Source organism: Mustela nivalis (assembly GCF_964662115.1).
Source record: "Mustela nivalis genome assembly, chromosome: 16".
NCBI lineage: Eukaryota > Metazoa > Chordata > Mammalia > Carnivora > Mustelidae > Mustela > Mustela nivalis.
In genome coordinates, this window is record NC_139035.1 from 35,007,585 (window position 1) to 35,024,778 (window position 17,194).

At 50.3% G+C, this 17,194-nt stretch overlaps 1 protein-coding gene across 2 annotated transcripts in view; it reads left to right on the forward strand.

The window, feature by feature from the left end:
- Positions 1-17,194, forward strand: part of CAMK1G (calcium/calmodulin dependent protein kinase IG) — a 29,639-nt gene that overhangs the window by 11,499 nt on the left and 946 nt on the right. For both annotated transcript variants that reach the window (XM_082701818.1, XM_082701817.1), the window contains exons 3-12: positions 4,220-4,348; positions 7,437-7,511; positions 9,964-10,102; positions 10,763-10,886; positions 12,207-12,282; positions 13,285-13,397; positions 14,170-14,248; positions 15,735-15,822; positions 16,067-16,491; positions 16,992-17,114. In XM_082701818.1, the coding sequence (XP_082557944.1) occupies positions 4,220-4,348; positions 7,437-7,511; positions 9,964-10,102; positions 10,763-10,886; positions 12,207-12,282; positions 13,285-13,397; positions 14,170-14,248; positions 15,735-15,822; positions 16,067-16,491; positions 16,992-17,082 (1,339 nt within the window). In that variant the 3' untranslated portion in view covers positions 17,083-17,114. The remainder of the gene's footprint in view (positions 1-4,219; positions 4,349-7,436; positions 7,512-9,963; positions 10,103-10,762; positions 10,887-12,206; positions 12,283-13,284; positions 13,398-14,169; positions 14,249-15,734; positions 15,823-16,066; positions 16,492-16,991; positions 17,115-17,194) is intronic.

Below are 17,194 nucleotides of genomic sequence, written 5' to 3' on the forward strand. Positions count from 1 at the left end.
GCTCAGTCCTGCCTCTCCTCCGGGCGGGCGCAGGCTCTGACGCAGGCTGCCAACGGCTCCAGGCCCCCGGCTCCGTAGCCTCGGGACCCCAGCTGGCCGGCTAATTAGTCTGGGCTAATTGGGCCCCAGGAAGTGAGGGGCAGGGAGTAGGCTGTCCATTCAAGCAAGCTTTCCCTTGAGCCAATTCGGGCTAAGTTTAGCTCCCTCTGCCTTGGCCAGGAGTCAGTGACCTCGAGCAGTGACAACTGCCCACACTCTCTCTCACTGTAGACGCAGAGGAGCCAGGCCTGGCCCCAAGATGAGACCCCCCCCCCCCAGAGCTCTCCCTGCTCAGGCAAGTTTCAGGGTCTGAGCCCCCCAGGAGGATCTGGGCACTGGTGCTGGTCATCATAGTGTTGGCCCTCCATCAAGGACCCTTGCCAAGACGGGGGTGGCCAGAGGGCAGTTTTGGCAGGAGAGAGGGAGAAGACTCATGTGTGAATCAGAAATGATTTGCTAAGAATCCCCCAAACCAAGAGAAGGACGGGAGGATGCCCAGGTTGACAGGCGCTTATTCATGCTCTGCTCAGACGCGGGCTGTGGGATTGGCAGCAGCCAGACACTTGCTGCTCTCGTGGAGCTCAGCCACAGAGGTCCTCAACCTGGAGGGACATCAGAGTCACCAGGGGCGCTTAGCTCTCTAACTTGCAACTGGGAAAATATCTAAGTTAAAAAAAAGAATAAGTGAAACAATAGTACCTGAACCACCAATATACTTGCCACCTCAATTCAACAATCGTTGACATTTCACTATATTTGTTTTACATACACACGTCTCACACACACACACACACACACACACACACACACACACACGACTTCCCTGAACAACTTGTAAACAGTTGCAAACATCATGACATGTCACCTTGGAATCCTTCTGTCTGCGTCTCCTAAAAATAACGGCATTTTCTTCTATATGCACAATGGCACTGCCACACTCAAGAGAGTTAATAAGTGTTCCCTAGTCGCATTTTAGCCTATGTAGGTCCTCCCAACCCACAAAAAAATACAGATTCCCAGTCCCAGACCTACTGCCCTGGAATTTGAGGAAGGGGACGGGGGGCAGGGCGGGGCAGCCAGGAATCTCTATTTTACATGCTTTCAGTTGCTCTAACCTACCCAGCCCCGCCCTGATACGGGGAACTGAGGGGACAAGACAGGGAAGGGCAGGTGACCGCTGCTGCAACAGTTGAACAAAAGCTAAAGAGTAGGCACCCCTGCAGTGCCCAGGAGTGGGCCACGAGAGCCCAGGCTGCAGACCCCATGTCGTTACTAAGGGGAGGTGCTGAATGGAAGGGAGCAGTGGGCAGAGCAGACTCCCCTGAACAAGATGTCCCAGAATCTCAGGACAAAGGCTCCTTCTCTGTAGCCCTCAGCTCTTCTGGAACAACCCACCAGGGAGAGAAGGCTTTTACTGACTCTGCCCGGAGGTCACCCACAGTTCCAGGGCCGTACGGGAGGGAGACTGGGCAGAGCTAGTCTGTAGCCGGGGGAATGTCACCCGCTGCCAGCCCGTCTCCTTCCACTGGCAGGAAGAGGCTTTTCTCCTCGAACCTCCGTCACCTCTCCCAGCAAGCGGGGAGAGCTTCTCAGAGCAGGAAAGGCAGACCAAGTTCTATGGCAGCAAAGCACTCCTGGCTCTAGAGGTCCTACCTGTCTTGCCTTCTGACCCCAGCAACCTTAACTGCTCAAAACTAGCTCTCCACTCCCTCTGCTCCCCAATCTGACCAACAGCACAATTAAGTCTTATAATTGACCTCCCCTGCCCCACCGCATGTGCCACATGCAACACACACACATACACACACACACACACACACTCGCACACACTCGCACTCGCACTATACAAAGCAGCCTGAGGCAGAAGGGCAATAGCACCATTTCGAATTGCCGTGACACTGCACAACTCCAGGCGGCACCGTTCACACACACACTGCAATATAAATGACACCCCCAGGAAGGTCTCAATTTGATCTCATTCCACAAGAGGACCCAGGGTGGGTGTCAGCTTTGAAATGGGGGGGCCACCTATGAGTACAGGCGAAAGGGGGGACTCTGAAAGTGGGTCCCGGAAAGTCACAGCCGGCAGGAACCTTGAAGGCTGTGTGGTTCACTTCTCTCCTTTCACACTAGGGAAAGTGGGATCTGCAGATGAGTAGAACACATGGCTAATCCCAGGCCAGACTTCTCCCACATCCAGCCTTCCAGGCTTCCATCCAGCCATCCACCACACACTTCTTTAGCATTTTCCGTATGTGATCAGGCAGAGGACCAGGTTCTCCCGCACATTCATGACTCTCCTCCCCCTTGTTCCCTGTCTCACAGTTCACAAATGGTGCTGGGCCCCAGTAGCCCCATCCCGCCCTGCTCTCCTGTGCCTCCGTGCTAGTCCCTCTCACCCCCGCCTGGGACAGCCATTCCAGCTCTTCACTGGGCTGACTCCCATTCACCCCGTAAAACTGGGTGCAGGGTGCTCTGAAGCCCGAAGCCTGGGAATTAATTACGTGCTTCTTAGCTACGCCAAGCGACCACATTGTACACACTAGGGAAAAAAGCGCCCTTGTTTCCAGCTTGCTATCTGCTGGGGAGAAGTGTTGTGATAATTATTGTATGAAGATGTGCAGTGGCTCCACGGTGACCGGCATCTGCTGATAGCAGAGCCGAGCAGAGACCCTGTCTGCAGCGTTCATTGTCTGTGGTCTCCCAACACCCACTGCTTCTCCGTCCGTGTCCATCTCACACACCAGACTCTGCGCTAGACTGATACTCAGCCGAGGGCTAGCGCAGAGGGTCTGTCAGCTGAACAAGCATTCACTGAGTGCATAATAACAAGTTTTACATCAAATGTTAATGGCTCATTTGTCTGTGTTCCTCACTTGTCTACAGGCCTTGTAAGACCCGAAACACTTACCTTTTTATCTCCAGTGTCTGACTCAGTAGGTGCTCAATAAATCTTGATTGAAGGGATGAGTGAAGGAATGAATGACGGATAGAGGAAGCTCTGAAGGCTCTGATTAACTCAGCTGAGTGCAGCTGGGGGAAACAGGAAGCTCAGACCCAGGAAACACCAAGTATTTTCTAATGCAGATTCTCAAAGTCCTTGCACAAGCTTTACTGCTATTGGGCCTCCATTCTAGAATCCCCAGATGGCCTGGGAGAGGAGGGTTCAGCTGTTTCCTCCCTTACACGCTATGGCCTCTTGTCACTACCAGGTGTCCTCCCTAATGGTATTCAAATAATAATAGTGATAACAATAATAGTGTCTGACACATGCAGTATACCAGATGTCAGCAATGCTTTTAAGCACTTTACATATGTGAATTCATTTAGTCTTCTAAACAACCCTGTGAATCAGCTACTATTGACACTCCCCCTTTTCAGATCAAGAAACTGGGTTTATAGAAGTTAAGTGACTTGTCACCCGCAAAGCTGAGGTCCTCACTTATGGACACTTGGGCTCCAGCAACCACTGCTAGCTAACTACAGCTCCAGCTCCAGCCTGGTCTCGGAGTCCCTTTAAAAACAAAACAAAACAAAACAAAACAAAACGAAACAACGCTGTTCTTTGGAATCTTACCCTGTGTTTCCATTGGATTCCAGCTTCTCCATCTTCAGGAAACCTGCCCAGAGCTGCTGGGGTCCTGTCTTTCTTTCTCACAGATCCTACTGAATGAGAGGGTACTCAGCTCCCCTTAGGATCTGATAATGAGTTCAGGGTAATTATCACCATCGAAAACAGAGATTGGAGTTTTTTTCCATCCCTGCCTGAGCCCTGTCCCCAGTGCTAACTCCAGCTGCCTTTCCAGTGTGCCACACTCCACCGTGCTGGAACAAGCAAAGTAAATTGGCTCTGCAGTGGCCCCTTTTTAATGGTTTGGCCAGATGGAAATTTCTCCATAACCAAAGCCGAGTCCCTGGGAGTCCTTCGCAAATTATAGGATCAGGAAATAGCACCCGGCTAGTCTCTGTGTCTGTAGTCGAAACTTTTTTCCTTCTAGAAAGAAAGGACCCAGGGCTTGTCGGATGGGCTCTGCCCTCGATACAGCTCCTCAGGTCCCCACAGTAACAATGGAAACTAATTACCAGCCCCGCCGTCCTTCATCTGCCCCTCGGTTTTGCTTCTGACAGTGTTCCCGAGCCAGCCAGTACTAATTGTTATTTCTTGGTGTCTTCTACTTAGAGGAGCTTTTTCAGAAGTTTTCCTGGTGAAGCAAAGGCTGACAGGGAAGCTCTTTGCCCTGAAGTGCATCAAGAAGTCACCTGCCTTCCGGGACAGCAGTCTGGAGAATGAGATTGCTGTGTTGAAAAAGTGAGTGGGTCCTAGTACTGGCCGGGTACAACTGTGGGATCACAACATTTCCTTCACAAATTACCTTCGAGAAGGACTGAAGCTGATTTCCACACCTAAAGGCGTTGCTTTCTTTCATCGCTTTGATGGGTCCGTTTGATCAGTCGGCTACGTTTAGCCAGACAGGTGTCTTGGCTGATTTTGGAGGGGGAGGGGTAGGCATGGTGGGAAAGGCATACAGCAAATTGATTAGCAAACCAGCTGGCGCCAGCTGGTTTGTGCATGTACACCAGAGAGTAATTAGCTAGAAGGCACAAAAATCAATTGAGGGCCAATACTAGGAAGAATCGGTAATTAAGGAAGCAGAATAAGATTTGGAAATTAGCCTGGATTGTACCAAAGCAAATGTAGGTTCAGCACCCAACCGTCATGACGGAGGCCACACTAACAAACCATCAAATGGTAACAGCAGGACCCATATAATAAAGCCTTGTGGTACCCCGTGGTGTGCCAAAAGTGTATTGGGCATCAGGAGCACAAGAATAAGGCTGCTAAAATCCCTTACCTTCAGAAGCTCACATTTTCTGGGCATGGACAGAAGTGCCCATAACAAATTCTAATCCCACTGAGCATGAACCAGCAGTAGCAGAAGGCAAAGTCTAGAGAAGACAGATTTGTTTTGCCTACATTTTTTTAAAAATAAGTATGGGGTATTAGGTACATTTTCAAAGAAAAGAAACCTTGATAGATGAGAAGAATTTGATGGAGACAGAAGAGACAATGCAGAAAGGGAAGTCAGGCTGAGGGTAACATAAACTTTAACATAGAACTGTGAAAGTACAGAGGACGTTAGGGAAGAGTCAGTGTTGGGACCCCCTGAGCTTAGAGTGAGGACCATCAAGGGGCAGGAGATGGAATCAAATGAGACCTGATGATGAAGGGTCTTGGATACCATGATAAAGAGCGCTGACTCTACTCTGTGGGCAAAGAAAAGTCATCAAAGGATTTTAAGGAAAGGCTCACACGATCAGATTTCTATTTTAGAGCCATTCCTCTTAAGGATGGTGTAACAGGGATTTGATGAGCGCCTAGAGAATGGGAGACCAATTCTAACACTTCCTCAATAATCTCCACAAAGAATGAGGAGACAAGAGAAAAGTATTAAAAATGATGCAGGTGGCTCAGTTGGTTAAGCGTCTGCTTCTTGATTTCGGCAGGTCATGGTCTCCTGGGTTGTGGGATTGAGCCCCATGTTGGGCTCTATACTTGGCATGGAGTCCACTTGAGCCTCTCTCCCTCTGTCCCTCCTACCCCCCCCCAAAGAAATAAGTCTATTAAAGAAAAAAATGAAGTCGAGATTGAGCAATTCAGTGGATAGTGATATCATTGCTTGGGAAAGGAAACCAAAAGGAGGTGTAGGCTTGGAGGAAATAGAAGGACATTTGCTGGAACATATTGAATCTATGTATTCCCCAGTCACTACAGGGAGGGTGCTGGGGATACCAGTTTGGGCTCCAGGGAGGTTAGAGCCGAGACAGATTGTGAACTCATTGAGAGCAAGGACTATGGTGGTCCTGCTTACCACTGCATTTATCAGCATCCCTAACAGCACAGGTGCCCCGTCAGTATCTGTTTGTAATGAACCATTGATAAACTACGTTAGCATTGTCGGCTAGTGAGTGTGGTTGAATCCATCAGGTAACCACTGTAACAGGTCTTTAATTTTTAGAAATTAAACTTAAACATGATAGCTACTGTTTATTATGTGTTTGCTATTCCCCAGGCACTGTGCTTAGCAGATTACATGCATTCTCTCTTTCAATCTTGATATAACCCTATGAGAGAGATGGACTTTACAGACCAAAAAGTGGGCTTTAGAATATTTGAGAAAGCCAGCCAAAGTCACCCAGTTCCTGAGTACCTTAGCTAGATCCGCACTCAAGCCCAAGTGACCTTAGAGTCCAAGTTCTTCACCCATGTGCTACACAGCCATGAGTTAAACTTCCTAGAAATGTTTCTCCTGAGGCACCTGGATGGCTTAGTCAGTAAGCATCTGCCTTTGGCTCAGGTCATGATCCCAGGGTTCTAGGATCAAGCCCCATATCAGGCTCCCTGCTCAGTGGGGAGCCTGCTTCTCCCTCTCCCACTCCTCCTGCTTGTGTTCCTCTCTCGCTGTGCCTCTCTCTATCAAATAAATAAATAAAATCTTTTTAAAAAAGAAAAAAAAAATGTTCCTCCTGGAAAGGCATGCATAGAATTGCTGCCTACGAGGCCAAGCCCCGGTTAATATGATTATTCTGCTTGTCTTAGCCCTTGAGTAATCCCAGGCAGAGGGAATCTAGAGCAAATTTTCCCAAACACAGTGCTACTGATATATTAGCCGAGATAATTCTTTACTGGGTTGGGGGGCTATTCTGTGTGCATTGTAAGATGTTTACCAGCATTCCCACCTCTACCCACTAGATGCCAGTTAGCGCCTCCCTCCTCCCCAGTCACAACCACAAAAATGTCTCTAGATATTGCCAAATATCTCCCGGGGGTCAAAAGAGCCCCTGGTTGAGAATTACTGATCCACAACATCCCACAGAGCTGACCCCAGAAATCAGCACCTTCCTTGCTCCTCACAATATTCTGGAATAATAATTTTACAAAAACTCCTTCCATGGTCACCCATAAGGAGGCTTAGCTAACCTGATTCTCTTCTGTTGCAGTCTGCTTTCTTCAAGGATGTCTCTGAAGGAGATCCAATACCCATTTTGTAAAATAATTTCGTTTGGGGTGTGTTCATAGCCTTCTTCAGTTCTTTTAACTTTCTCTTTTGGTAAAGTCTAAAGAGATTTCTGGGGAAGTGACAAAATGTCGGTTCCCTGAAGGCAGGATGATCAATTATCCATTCAAAAATAGGGATTGAATACAACCTTGGGATCTTTTCTCTAGGATTTCTTTGTGACTGCTTTTTTATTGAGAAGGCTTCACAAGGATCTGCTCTTCCTAAACGTTGTCATCAGAAGTCTCTAACAGAAGTAAAAGTCCGGTGGGCTGGGTGTCCATTCTTTGTCTGACCCCCTACACCACATACCACTCACCATGAGCCTTGGTGTCCCCCCAGGATCAAGCATGAAAACATCGTGACCCTAGAGGACATCTACGAGAGCTCCACTCACTACTACCTGGTCATGCAGCTGTAAGTGAAAGGTGACCCACTTCCTCCACAGGTGTCTTGGGGGCCTGGGAGGCCTAGAGGTGGGAGTATGGGGATTCAAAAGATAAGATCAAAAATTAGCTAAAGAAGCTCTCAAATGCCAAGAGTTCTCTCAGGCTAAGTATGCTTCTGGTCACAAACATGTTCTGTGTGGACTGAGGGGTAAATCTAGGACTGATGATTGAAATGGTCTGTACCAGTACAGCCTTACCAGTTATTAAAAAATATTTTCTACAAGTCAGTGAGTAGCTGTGACTCCATCTCATTCATTTACCCCTGCTGTCCCAGTCACCCCCGTCAGCCTTTCTGGGATAACCCCAGAAACAACCCCACAGCTGAAGGGATATGCCTGGCATGGCGGGGCACCTCCAGAACCCTTCTCTGGCACCATGGCTTGAGTCCATTTTGACCAGTCTGTCTGTGTCCATCACACTGAATATTAAGTGTCTTAATGCCAGGGCACCTGGGTGGCTCAGTCGGCTAAACGGGCGACTCTTAATTTCCGCTCAGGTCATGTTCTCGGGGTCGCGGGATCAGGCCCCCTCACTGGGCTTCATGCTCAGCAGGGAGTCTGCTTGAGGATTCTCTCTCTACCTCTCCCTCTGCTCCTCCCCCTGCTTGCTCATGCTCTCTCTCTCTCCCCCTAATAAATAAATCTTTAAAAAAGAAATAAAAATAAATGTCTTAATGCCACTCCAGGGTAAAATTACTGTGGGATTAGAAACCATAGGTACCTAGATTTCAATTTGATATTTAAAGAAAAGACCTTCTCGAAAGAGATCCATTCAATGTTAAAACAAGCTGTGACCGTGTGTGTGCCCATCTGTGGGACAGAGATGGCACCTCACTAGAAAAGTCTGCACATCCCCATCACGTATAAATAGGAGTTCTGCCTGGGAGTGAATGCTGTAGGCATTGGTTGGTGCTTCTGAGGGCTCAGCCTTGGACTCAGAGAAACTTCTATTTATAAAGTACACACACACACACATACACACACACCACTCTGCAATCTCTGTAGCAAGATGCAGTATTTTTGACCAACAGGCTTATTCCTCAGATACTCAGATGAGCTAACTCAGGCCTAAGCAGCCTTTTAACTCCTCAGCTCACCTGAGGCGCAGTGACTAGAGGGAGCAGGTGGTCAAGGAGTGTGGTGAGGGGAGGCAGGGAGGCAGAACAGCACTAATAAGTGAGCAGGGACCATGTGGCACCTTAATGAGGCCAGTTCAACAGGATTAGCCCACATTGAGACAGTAGGGGAGGCAGGGAAGCAGGCAGATTGAGCTATCCCCAAAGAGTGGCAAAGCCGATGAGAGTACCAGCGCTAGGACCCAAGCTGTTCCAAGTCAGGAATTCCACCTTGTGCATCAAGACTATCTTTCCCCTGGGCCTCTAGCTCCTGTGGCAGAGCCAAGAGCTTTCGATAGAAACAAAGGAGTAGGGTGGTATGCCTTTTGATTAGAGAAATTCTCCTTCTTCTTTACCGCATGGTCCTATCACACGCGCATGTCTGTAGCCAGTGTCCCGGGACAGTGAGAAGGGGTCCAGGCCTGTGACAGAACTGGAAGCCCTGGTTCATGGTTGACATAGGCTGAAAGGTTTGCCTGGAGAGGGCCTCAGCGGAGCCTTTGGCTGCCTTCACATACTGGAAATGATTCACGTGAAAGGATGGTATTCTTGTTCTGTGTGGCCCCATGGGCAGACGCCGTATCCTCAGGTAGAAACTGCAAGCAGTGGATTCCATCGTAATATAGAGAAATACTGAGAAGGTGGTGAAAGATAAAGCAGTCTTTCTTAGGAGGTAGTGAGTGGTCTCCCTCTGTGGTGTTCCACTATGGACTACAGAACTTTTTGGCAAAAGCACTGTAGATGGCATTCAAGAGACAGGGGCAGACTGGATCTTAAAGCCCCTGAGTCCTAAGGTGCCATACCACTAGAGTCTCCAAATACTGCTACAGCTCCGTCCATGATTCCGGCTTTAGGTAGCCCAGCTTTCCACGACGAGAAAAGAAATCCCGACACAAGCACAGTTGATCTCCTTTGTACACCATCTCTGTCCTGCGTTGGCCTGATTTCAGTCTCACCTCTCCTTTTCATCATGATTCCCTGGGTCCTAGGGCCAGGAGTATAGGCAGCTAAGAATGTGTTCACAAAGGGATTATGGGCTACTTGCTTGACTCTAACCAGGAGCATTTTGCATTTTAAGGAAGGGTCCAGGGAGAGGGCAATGGTTGGCTCGAAGAAATGACTCCCTCTTGATAGTACTCCAACACCCAAAGGAGTTATTCTCAGACTAAAGTAAACCTCCCTGCCCAGGCCATGGGCACCTGCCTCTTCCACCACAGCTGTGTCTTCATGGCTACAGAGCAACACACTTGTGTCCCTTTGACCTGAAATAAGACCTGGATTCCTGCGCTTGCCCCTATGCCCACAGTGTTTCTGGCGGGGAACTCTTTGACCGGATCCTGGAGCGGGGTGTCTACACAGAGAAGGATGCAAGCCTGGTGATCCAGCAGGTCTTGTCAGCAGTGAAATACCTCCACGAGAATGGCATCGTCCACAGAGACTTAAAGGTGCCAAAGTGGGAGCCCTCAGTGGGACACAGAGAATGACCCTTTAGGAAGCTTGCCTGGGTCATGGGCAGCCTAAGCCTTGTAAAATGAGAGGGTAGGAGCAGTAGAATCGTAAGGTTCCTTCTGCCCTCAGATTCCTTAAACAAAACTTAAATGACTGAAAAATCATTGCTAAGTTTCATCTCAGCCTTTTCCTGAACTTTCCATGGGGCCTCACCCTAGCAGGATACTAAGATAATCCACATGTTTCTCAAACCTAGCCACGGTCAAAATAAAATGTAAGAAATACTTAATGGGGGGTGTCAATGTTGCACCAAGCATGTACTAGACTTTAGAGAAATCAGAGACAACTAACCATGGTTTGATCCCCTCAAGAAACAGTCTTAGGGTAGTTGGGGATGCGGGGAGGGTGGGTGTAGTAACTTAATGGCTAGAAAGCTGACCAACATGAGGGCCATGAGCAAAATACAGAGTGATTGGATATGGAGTAGGGGGCTGTAGGTAGGAGGAAGGAGGAAAGAACTGGGGGAGATGAGCCTGACCTTGAAGTCAGAAGCCCAGAGCACAGCTTCCTAAGAAATTATATATCAGGAGATGAAAAGAAATCTGTATTTCAGATGATTATATCCTACATTACATGGTATCACTCTTCTCCCACAGCCTGAAAACTTGCTGTACCTAACCCCTGAAGAGAACTCTAAGATCATGATCACAGACTTTGGTCTGTCCAAGATGGAACAGAGTGGAGTCATGTCCACTGCCTGTGGGACCCCAGGCTATGTGGGTGAGTCTGGGAGGAGGACGAAGGTTGACCAGTTGGCTGTGTTCAACCTCATGGATATTATTTCATGGGGAGGGGTGGTTATCGGGAGACAGGGTTCAACTTCAAAGGCAACCCAAGTAGAGCATTAACTATGAGGTTTAGGGTAGATCATGTATCTCTGGAACTACCCCTCCTGCTCCCAAACCCTGCATCTTTAGAGACAGCCTACCCCTGAGCCATCCCACAGCCCCTGCCTATACTTAGCTATCATTTTTGCAGACAGACATCCTGCTTTGTCTTTCTGGCTAGACGAGGGGCAGAGACAAGAGCATAAAACCAGAGATGGTTAGATTGCCGAGAGGTTGACACTAGGCACCCCTTTTCCTTTCTCCCATGCACAGAAGAGACCTCAGGGCCCCCGTTGTTAGTATCCTGGAGGAATAGTGTTGAGTTTGAAGCTGAGGAACCCAGGTGTGCTCCCCCAAATATATTCCCTAAGAAACTGGTAGAGATGGGGCCTCCTCCCTAAACAGGAGGCTTTGAAGGTCCCCCCAAAAGTAAAAGTCATCAAGTTACCAGGTGAAAACATTCCTGAGATTCATGGAGAGAAAACTAATACTCAGAGCATCCCCTCCTGTCTACTTCCCTCTTAGCCACTCATCACCTGGTTGAGGATGGCACACAGAAAGGTTACCTCTAGCATAATAGAGGAAATTCCTACTCTTACCCTCAAAAAGAGGTCAGTCAGTAGGTGTTGAGTCCTACCAAGTACAAAGCCCTGGTACCTGGCACGAATTCAGAAGATAACTCTCTACTCTCCCAGTCAGGGGAAGACATGGCTTGTTTTCTCATGGAGCTCTTGATCTGATACAGCAGAAGTTAACCTGAGATGGATAGGACAGTTATCACTTCCCTCTAAGAGCTCCTCATTTGATGTGGAAGACTCTGTCTCTTCCCTTAGGGAGATCCCAGTCTAGTGGGAGAGACTGCCTCTACTTCACATATGTCCCTGTCTGAACAGAGACACACAGACCCAGCCCTGGGACACACTATCTGCATGGAGAGACAAAGACCTGCCTTCAGAGAGTACTCAGTCTGATGGGAGAGATGTAGCCCCGGTCTGATGTAAGAGTCATGGGAACCTTCCAGGCTGACGGAGGAAGATTCAGGATGATGGGAGTGCCCCAGTCCCTGCCCTGGGAACGTTTTCATTCTTACAGAAACACCACCATCCCAGGAGCTTCCTAGTCCGCTCCTCTAATCCTCTTCCTGACCTTTGACCCCCACCCCTCAGCCCTCTCTTCTTGTTCCATCCCTGACTCTACCTTTCGTTTGCTGCAGCTCCGGAAGTGTTGGCCCAGAAACCCTACAGCAAGGCTGTGGATTGCTGGTCCATTGGCGTCATCACTTACATATTGTGAGTAGAAGCCTGCATTGGCTCAGTTCCTGGGAAATCTCAGAACAGCTCATCCTTTTTTTCCCCTCCCCTATCTTAGCTCCTCAATCCACCTTCAAAGCGTGTGCGTGTACACATGTGCATCCACATACATACACACACACACGCGCACACCCACACACTCACACTTACCATGCACACAGCTCCAAAGGTTTCCGTCCTGGTCTCCAGGTTATTACAATAGAGCTCAGTGTGAATCCACTGTTCAGCCATATGGTTCTGTCTCTTCCTGCACCCCACCCCCATTTAGTCTCTATAACTGTGTTGAGTCCTGCTCTATGGAACAAGCAGTGAAGAAAGGAAAGGTCAAGCCAAGCTTAGAAGCCAAGTGGGCACAATGTTCCCATCTCAGATTGGGCAAGTCAGCCCAAGGCAAAGTGATGGCCTGAATGAACCGGGTCATGGTTCCTGTTCACATCGTCTTGGCCTCTCCTTTCCAGACCTATTCATCACCCTCCCCCACCATCCCTCCTCACCTCCAGATGACTCTGCTCTTAGGAAAATACCATATCTGTCCCTTAGCAGGGACCCAACTCTTTATTTACTAACCTTATGTTGAATAACTACTCTCATTTATTCGTGTACTCAACAAAAATTCATTGACCATCTCTTCTGCGCTAATCACTGGTGTAGGTACTAAAGAGTAAAGAACAAAATAACCTTAAAAATCCCTCACAAAACGTACATTCAAGCAGGTGTTCTGTTATCTCTCTTAAAGGTATTTTATACATTCTCTAAGTGTCAGGGAGGTATAGCAGGGGCAGTGTGCCTTTGGGGAGGAATAACGCACAAAGGGGCCCTCCAGAGTTGCTTGATGGGGCCTGCATCATTCCAGAGTCAGGCAGATCCTGTTCCTACTGCTGGCTGGGGGTCCTGTTTCCTGCCTGTGATCCACAGTGGAGGCCGGGCAGAGGGGAGAGACTGGGGTTGTTAGCAGCATAGCTCCTTCCTGTTTCACTGCAGGTTGTGTGGGTATCCCCCCTTCTATGAAGAAACGGAGTCGAAGCTCTTCGAGAAGATCAAGGAGGGCTACTATGAATTTGAGTCTCCATTCTGGGATGACATTTCTGAGTCAGGTAAGGCTAGCAGGTGTGAAGGACAAGACAACAGGCTCAAGGCAAAGGCTGCCAAGAGAAAAAGAGCTTAAGAGCGGATGACAGTCCTGGCTCTTGAAAGTCCCCTGGGAATCTTCTAGAACAGGCTGCCAAAGAGAGTGGAGAAATCTTCATCTGGCTCAAAGGCCAAATAAATTATCCGCATCTCAGGTTCATGCTTTTGTTTTCCCGGAGACAGAACCACAGGATGCAAGGAGAGGGGGGCGGAGTGCGGGGGAGTTTAGATGAGGAGCCAGGAGGGCAGAGCCTGCCCAAGGGAGTGTTCCAGGCACGAGTGGCAAAACCAAGGCCAAGTTTTGCCTTTATTATATAACCAGACTGAGAGCCTGTGACATCTGCGTGTGTGAGAGGAGGCAGTCGTTACAAGTCATTGGGTCCATTAAGTGGAGATCCGTGGAGGGCTGCGGCTGCACTCACGTGTGCCCACTCGTGGCTGCCGGCGCCTGGATGGTGCAAAGGCAGACCCCCGCGACCTGCAGACACAGCGGGGCCTCATGAGAAGAGCTGTATCTGCTGTGCTGTGTGGGGGAGGCCATGGAGAGTCTCTCTTTGGTGGTTTATGGTGGGCTGCTGTTAGGTGGTTTGGATTTTTTTTTTCTCTCTTTTAAGAGTCTTAAAATTGCCTCTTTGGAAGATTAGCTAAGGATGCATTCTCTGCCACCACCAGCCCGGAAGTGAGTTTCCATCAGTCATGAAACCTGGTCCCTATTGTGTCTTTGATTGCTCCCCTTAGCTAAGGATTTTATTTGCCACCTGCTGGAGAAGGACCCGAATGAACGGTACACCTGTGAGAAGGCCTTGAGGCACCCATGGTGAGTGAGGGTGGGCTGAGCTCCGGCCCCTAGCCTGGTGGTTCCCCAGAGACCATGATGACTCATTCAAGGGGTGTTTCCCAAGAGTCGGCTTCCCTGAGCTCTCTGCTTTGCAGCACGCAAGGAGCGCAGACGCCTGTGTCTGGTCCAGCTAGAGGTGCAGACAGCATTTAAGGAAGTGGGTTCCGACCCCAGAGTGGCTACTGTGTCACTAGTCAAGGCTAGGAGACAGACGCAGCCAGGAACTGTTACCAGTACTAGGATGCAGAACTCAGTACTAGCTACTCAAGAGGCTCCAGGAGTAGGTAGCTCTGCCCTGTCCTGGAGAGCGTCATTTCACTGTGGGTCAAAACCTACTCTAAGTGAGGCGATTGGCGAAGAATCACAAAGGAGCCGATCAGTAAAGTGAGCATGCTCTACCCCTTGTTCATGCTTCAGCCCTGCTCAGGATTCGTGATAATGCCCCACCTGCTGCCACAGCAAGCCTAGGTTCCTCTGCCTCTTCACATGTTCCCTAATCTGGCCTGACCCTTTACCTCCACCTGCATTTCCCCAAAGTCCCAACATACCTTCTCTGTTCTAGAAAGGCCTCAAAGCTCTCTTTCTCTTCCTGCCCTCTCCTACTCCCTATCCCAAGCTCTTTCCAACCTATACCTTGGGTCACACCATTTTTACCACCTAGAATGTCCTGACTCTTGCCTTGTATGCAGCATGCTTCAGGATCCAGAGCAGTTTCTGCCCTGCCTGAAGCCCTGGGTCCTGCAGGCCAGGCTCACCTCCTTACCTCCCTCTGGCAATTACACAGATTACCATGAATTACTCAAGTTCATGGCATGGAACAAGGTTCCACAGCTCCACTGGAAGACCCCAGGGATGAGGGTCCCATCTGTTACTACTCTGTGCCCCTAGTACCTAGAAAGTCCTGGGCCATGTAATGACAAGTATCTGAGGAGCACGTAGAGATGGATGATCAGGAAGAAGGCGGCCTGTATTGGGAGGCCTCACTGATGAAGTCTTCCTGGAGGAAGTGTGTTCTGAGGAAAGTTTTGAGCTAAAGGATAGTGACAACCCAAGTATCCTCTGACACAGGACCCAGAAAGCCTATTCTCCAAGAAGCCAGAAAATAAGTATTTTAGGCTTAGCTGGCCGTACGGTCTATATGGCAACGACTCAGTCTGCCCTTGTGGCATGGAAGCAGCCACAGCTCCTACTTGAATGAATGGGCGTGTCTGGGTCCCAGTGAGACCTGGTTACAGGCCATGGGTAGATCTGCCCCACAGGTCATAGTTTGCCCACCTACTATAAAATAAGACTTCGGTTTTACCAAAGCATAGAACCCGTAATGAGCTGCCCAAGGGGACAGAGGATCCCTGGTTCCAGCCCATTCCTGCCATGGGCCACCCTTCCTCTGAGGCACGGCACTCAGCTTAACCTGGTCCCCCACGCACGGCCCCCAGTGAGCCAGGCTTCCCTTCTACACCCACAGGATTGATGGGAACACAGCCCTCCACCGGGACATCTACCCATCAGTCAGTCTCCAGATCCAGAAGAACTTTGCCAAGAGCAAGTGGAGGGTAAGTGGTCCCTTGCAGGAGGCAGGTGGGCTGTTCTGGGCCCTGGAGGTTGAGATGGGGTGGGGCTGGCTAGGGGCTTTCTCTGGGCCTTTCCGGCAGCCACTGGGCCTCCCTGGACCCTCTCTGAAGTGAGATGTGAGCACATCAGTTTCAAGAGGCTGAAGCTGCCAGGCGGAGGGAAAGCTTGAGCCCTGTGGCCCTGAGAGAATGCAGAGGGTCAGAGGTGGGTCTCATGTCTCCTCAGCAAGCCTTCAACGCAGCTGCTGTGGTCCACCACATGAGGAAGCTGCACATGAACCTGCACAGCCCAGGCCTCCGCCCGGAGGTGGAAAACAGACCACCCAGCACCCCAGTCTCAGAAGCCTCGAGATCCGGCTCTTCTGAGATCACCGTCCCCGAGGCCCCGGCCCTGGAGCAGAGCGAGGCCCTTCCCGCCCTGACGAGGCTGCCCTGCCAGCTCGGTGCCCGGCCGGCGGCCCCCGGGGGCCGATCCCTCAACTGCCTGGTCAACGGCTCGCTCCGCATCAGCAGCAGCCTGGTGCCCATGCAGCAGGGGCCCCTGGCCGCCGGGCCCTGCGGCTGCTGCTCCAGCTGCCTGAGCATCGGGGGCAAAGGGAAGTCCTCCTACAGCTCCGAGCCCGCGCTGCTCAAAAAAGCCAACAAGAAACAGTACGTATTCTCCGCCAAAGACAGAGGCCTCGCCCTGCTGGGGTGCTGGGGCTGAAGGGAGCTGGCTCCGCAGGGCGGGAAGAGCTCTCGGCCGGAGGGGGTGAGGGCAGTGCTCACAGTCCTGTCCCTGTCCCTAGCTATGTGGCTGCTGTTGGATCAGTGGATGTCCCCGTCTCTGGTTTGCTCATCTGTGAGAGATGCTCTGCCCACCTCACAGAGCTACCTAAAAGCTTAGTGAACGGGAATTACAAATGTCTGCAGAAAACTGCGCACATGTCCATGGTGGACAGTCGATTTCTCGAGTTTCTAGAACCATTGTGTTTTGGGTGGCGGGGGGGGGGGGCGTGGGCTCCATTGTCCTCTCCATCCTCTCTGCAAGGGCGTGTACTTTGTGAACCTGAGGGAGGGAGGGCCGAGCGGAGGCCACAGGCGCAGAGAGCTCCCCCAGCTCTTGTCCCTTCCCTAAACACGTCACAGCCCCCACCGCGCTTGCTTTCCAGGAACTACAAATCAGAGGTCATGGTGCCAGTTAAAGCGGGTGGCGGTTCCCACTGCCGGGCGGGGCAGACTGGAGTCTGTCTCATAATGTGATCCCCGGAGCCCGCGTCTGGGTCGATTTTCAGGTGAGGCGCACAGGTTGGGAGGGCCAAAGCAGGGGGCTCTGGGAGAGCTGCTGTCCCAGAAGGCCAGCCCCCTCACCGTC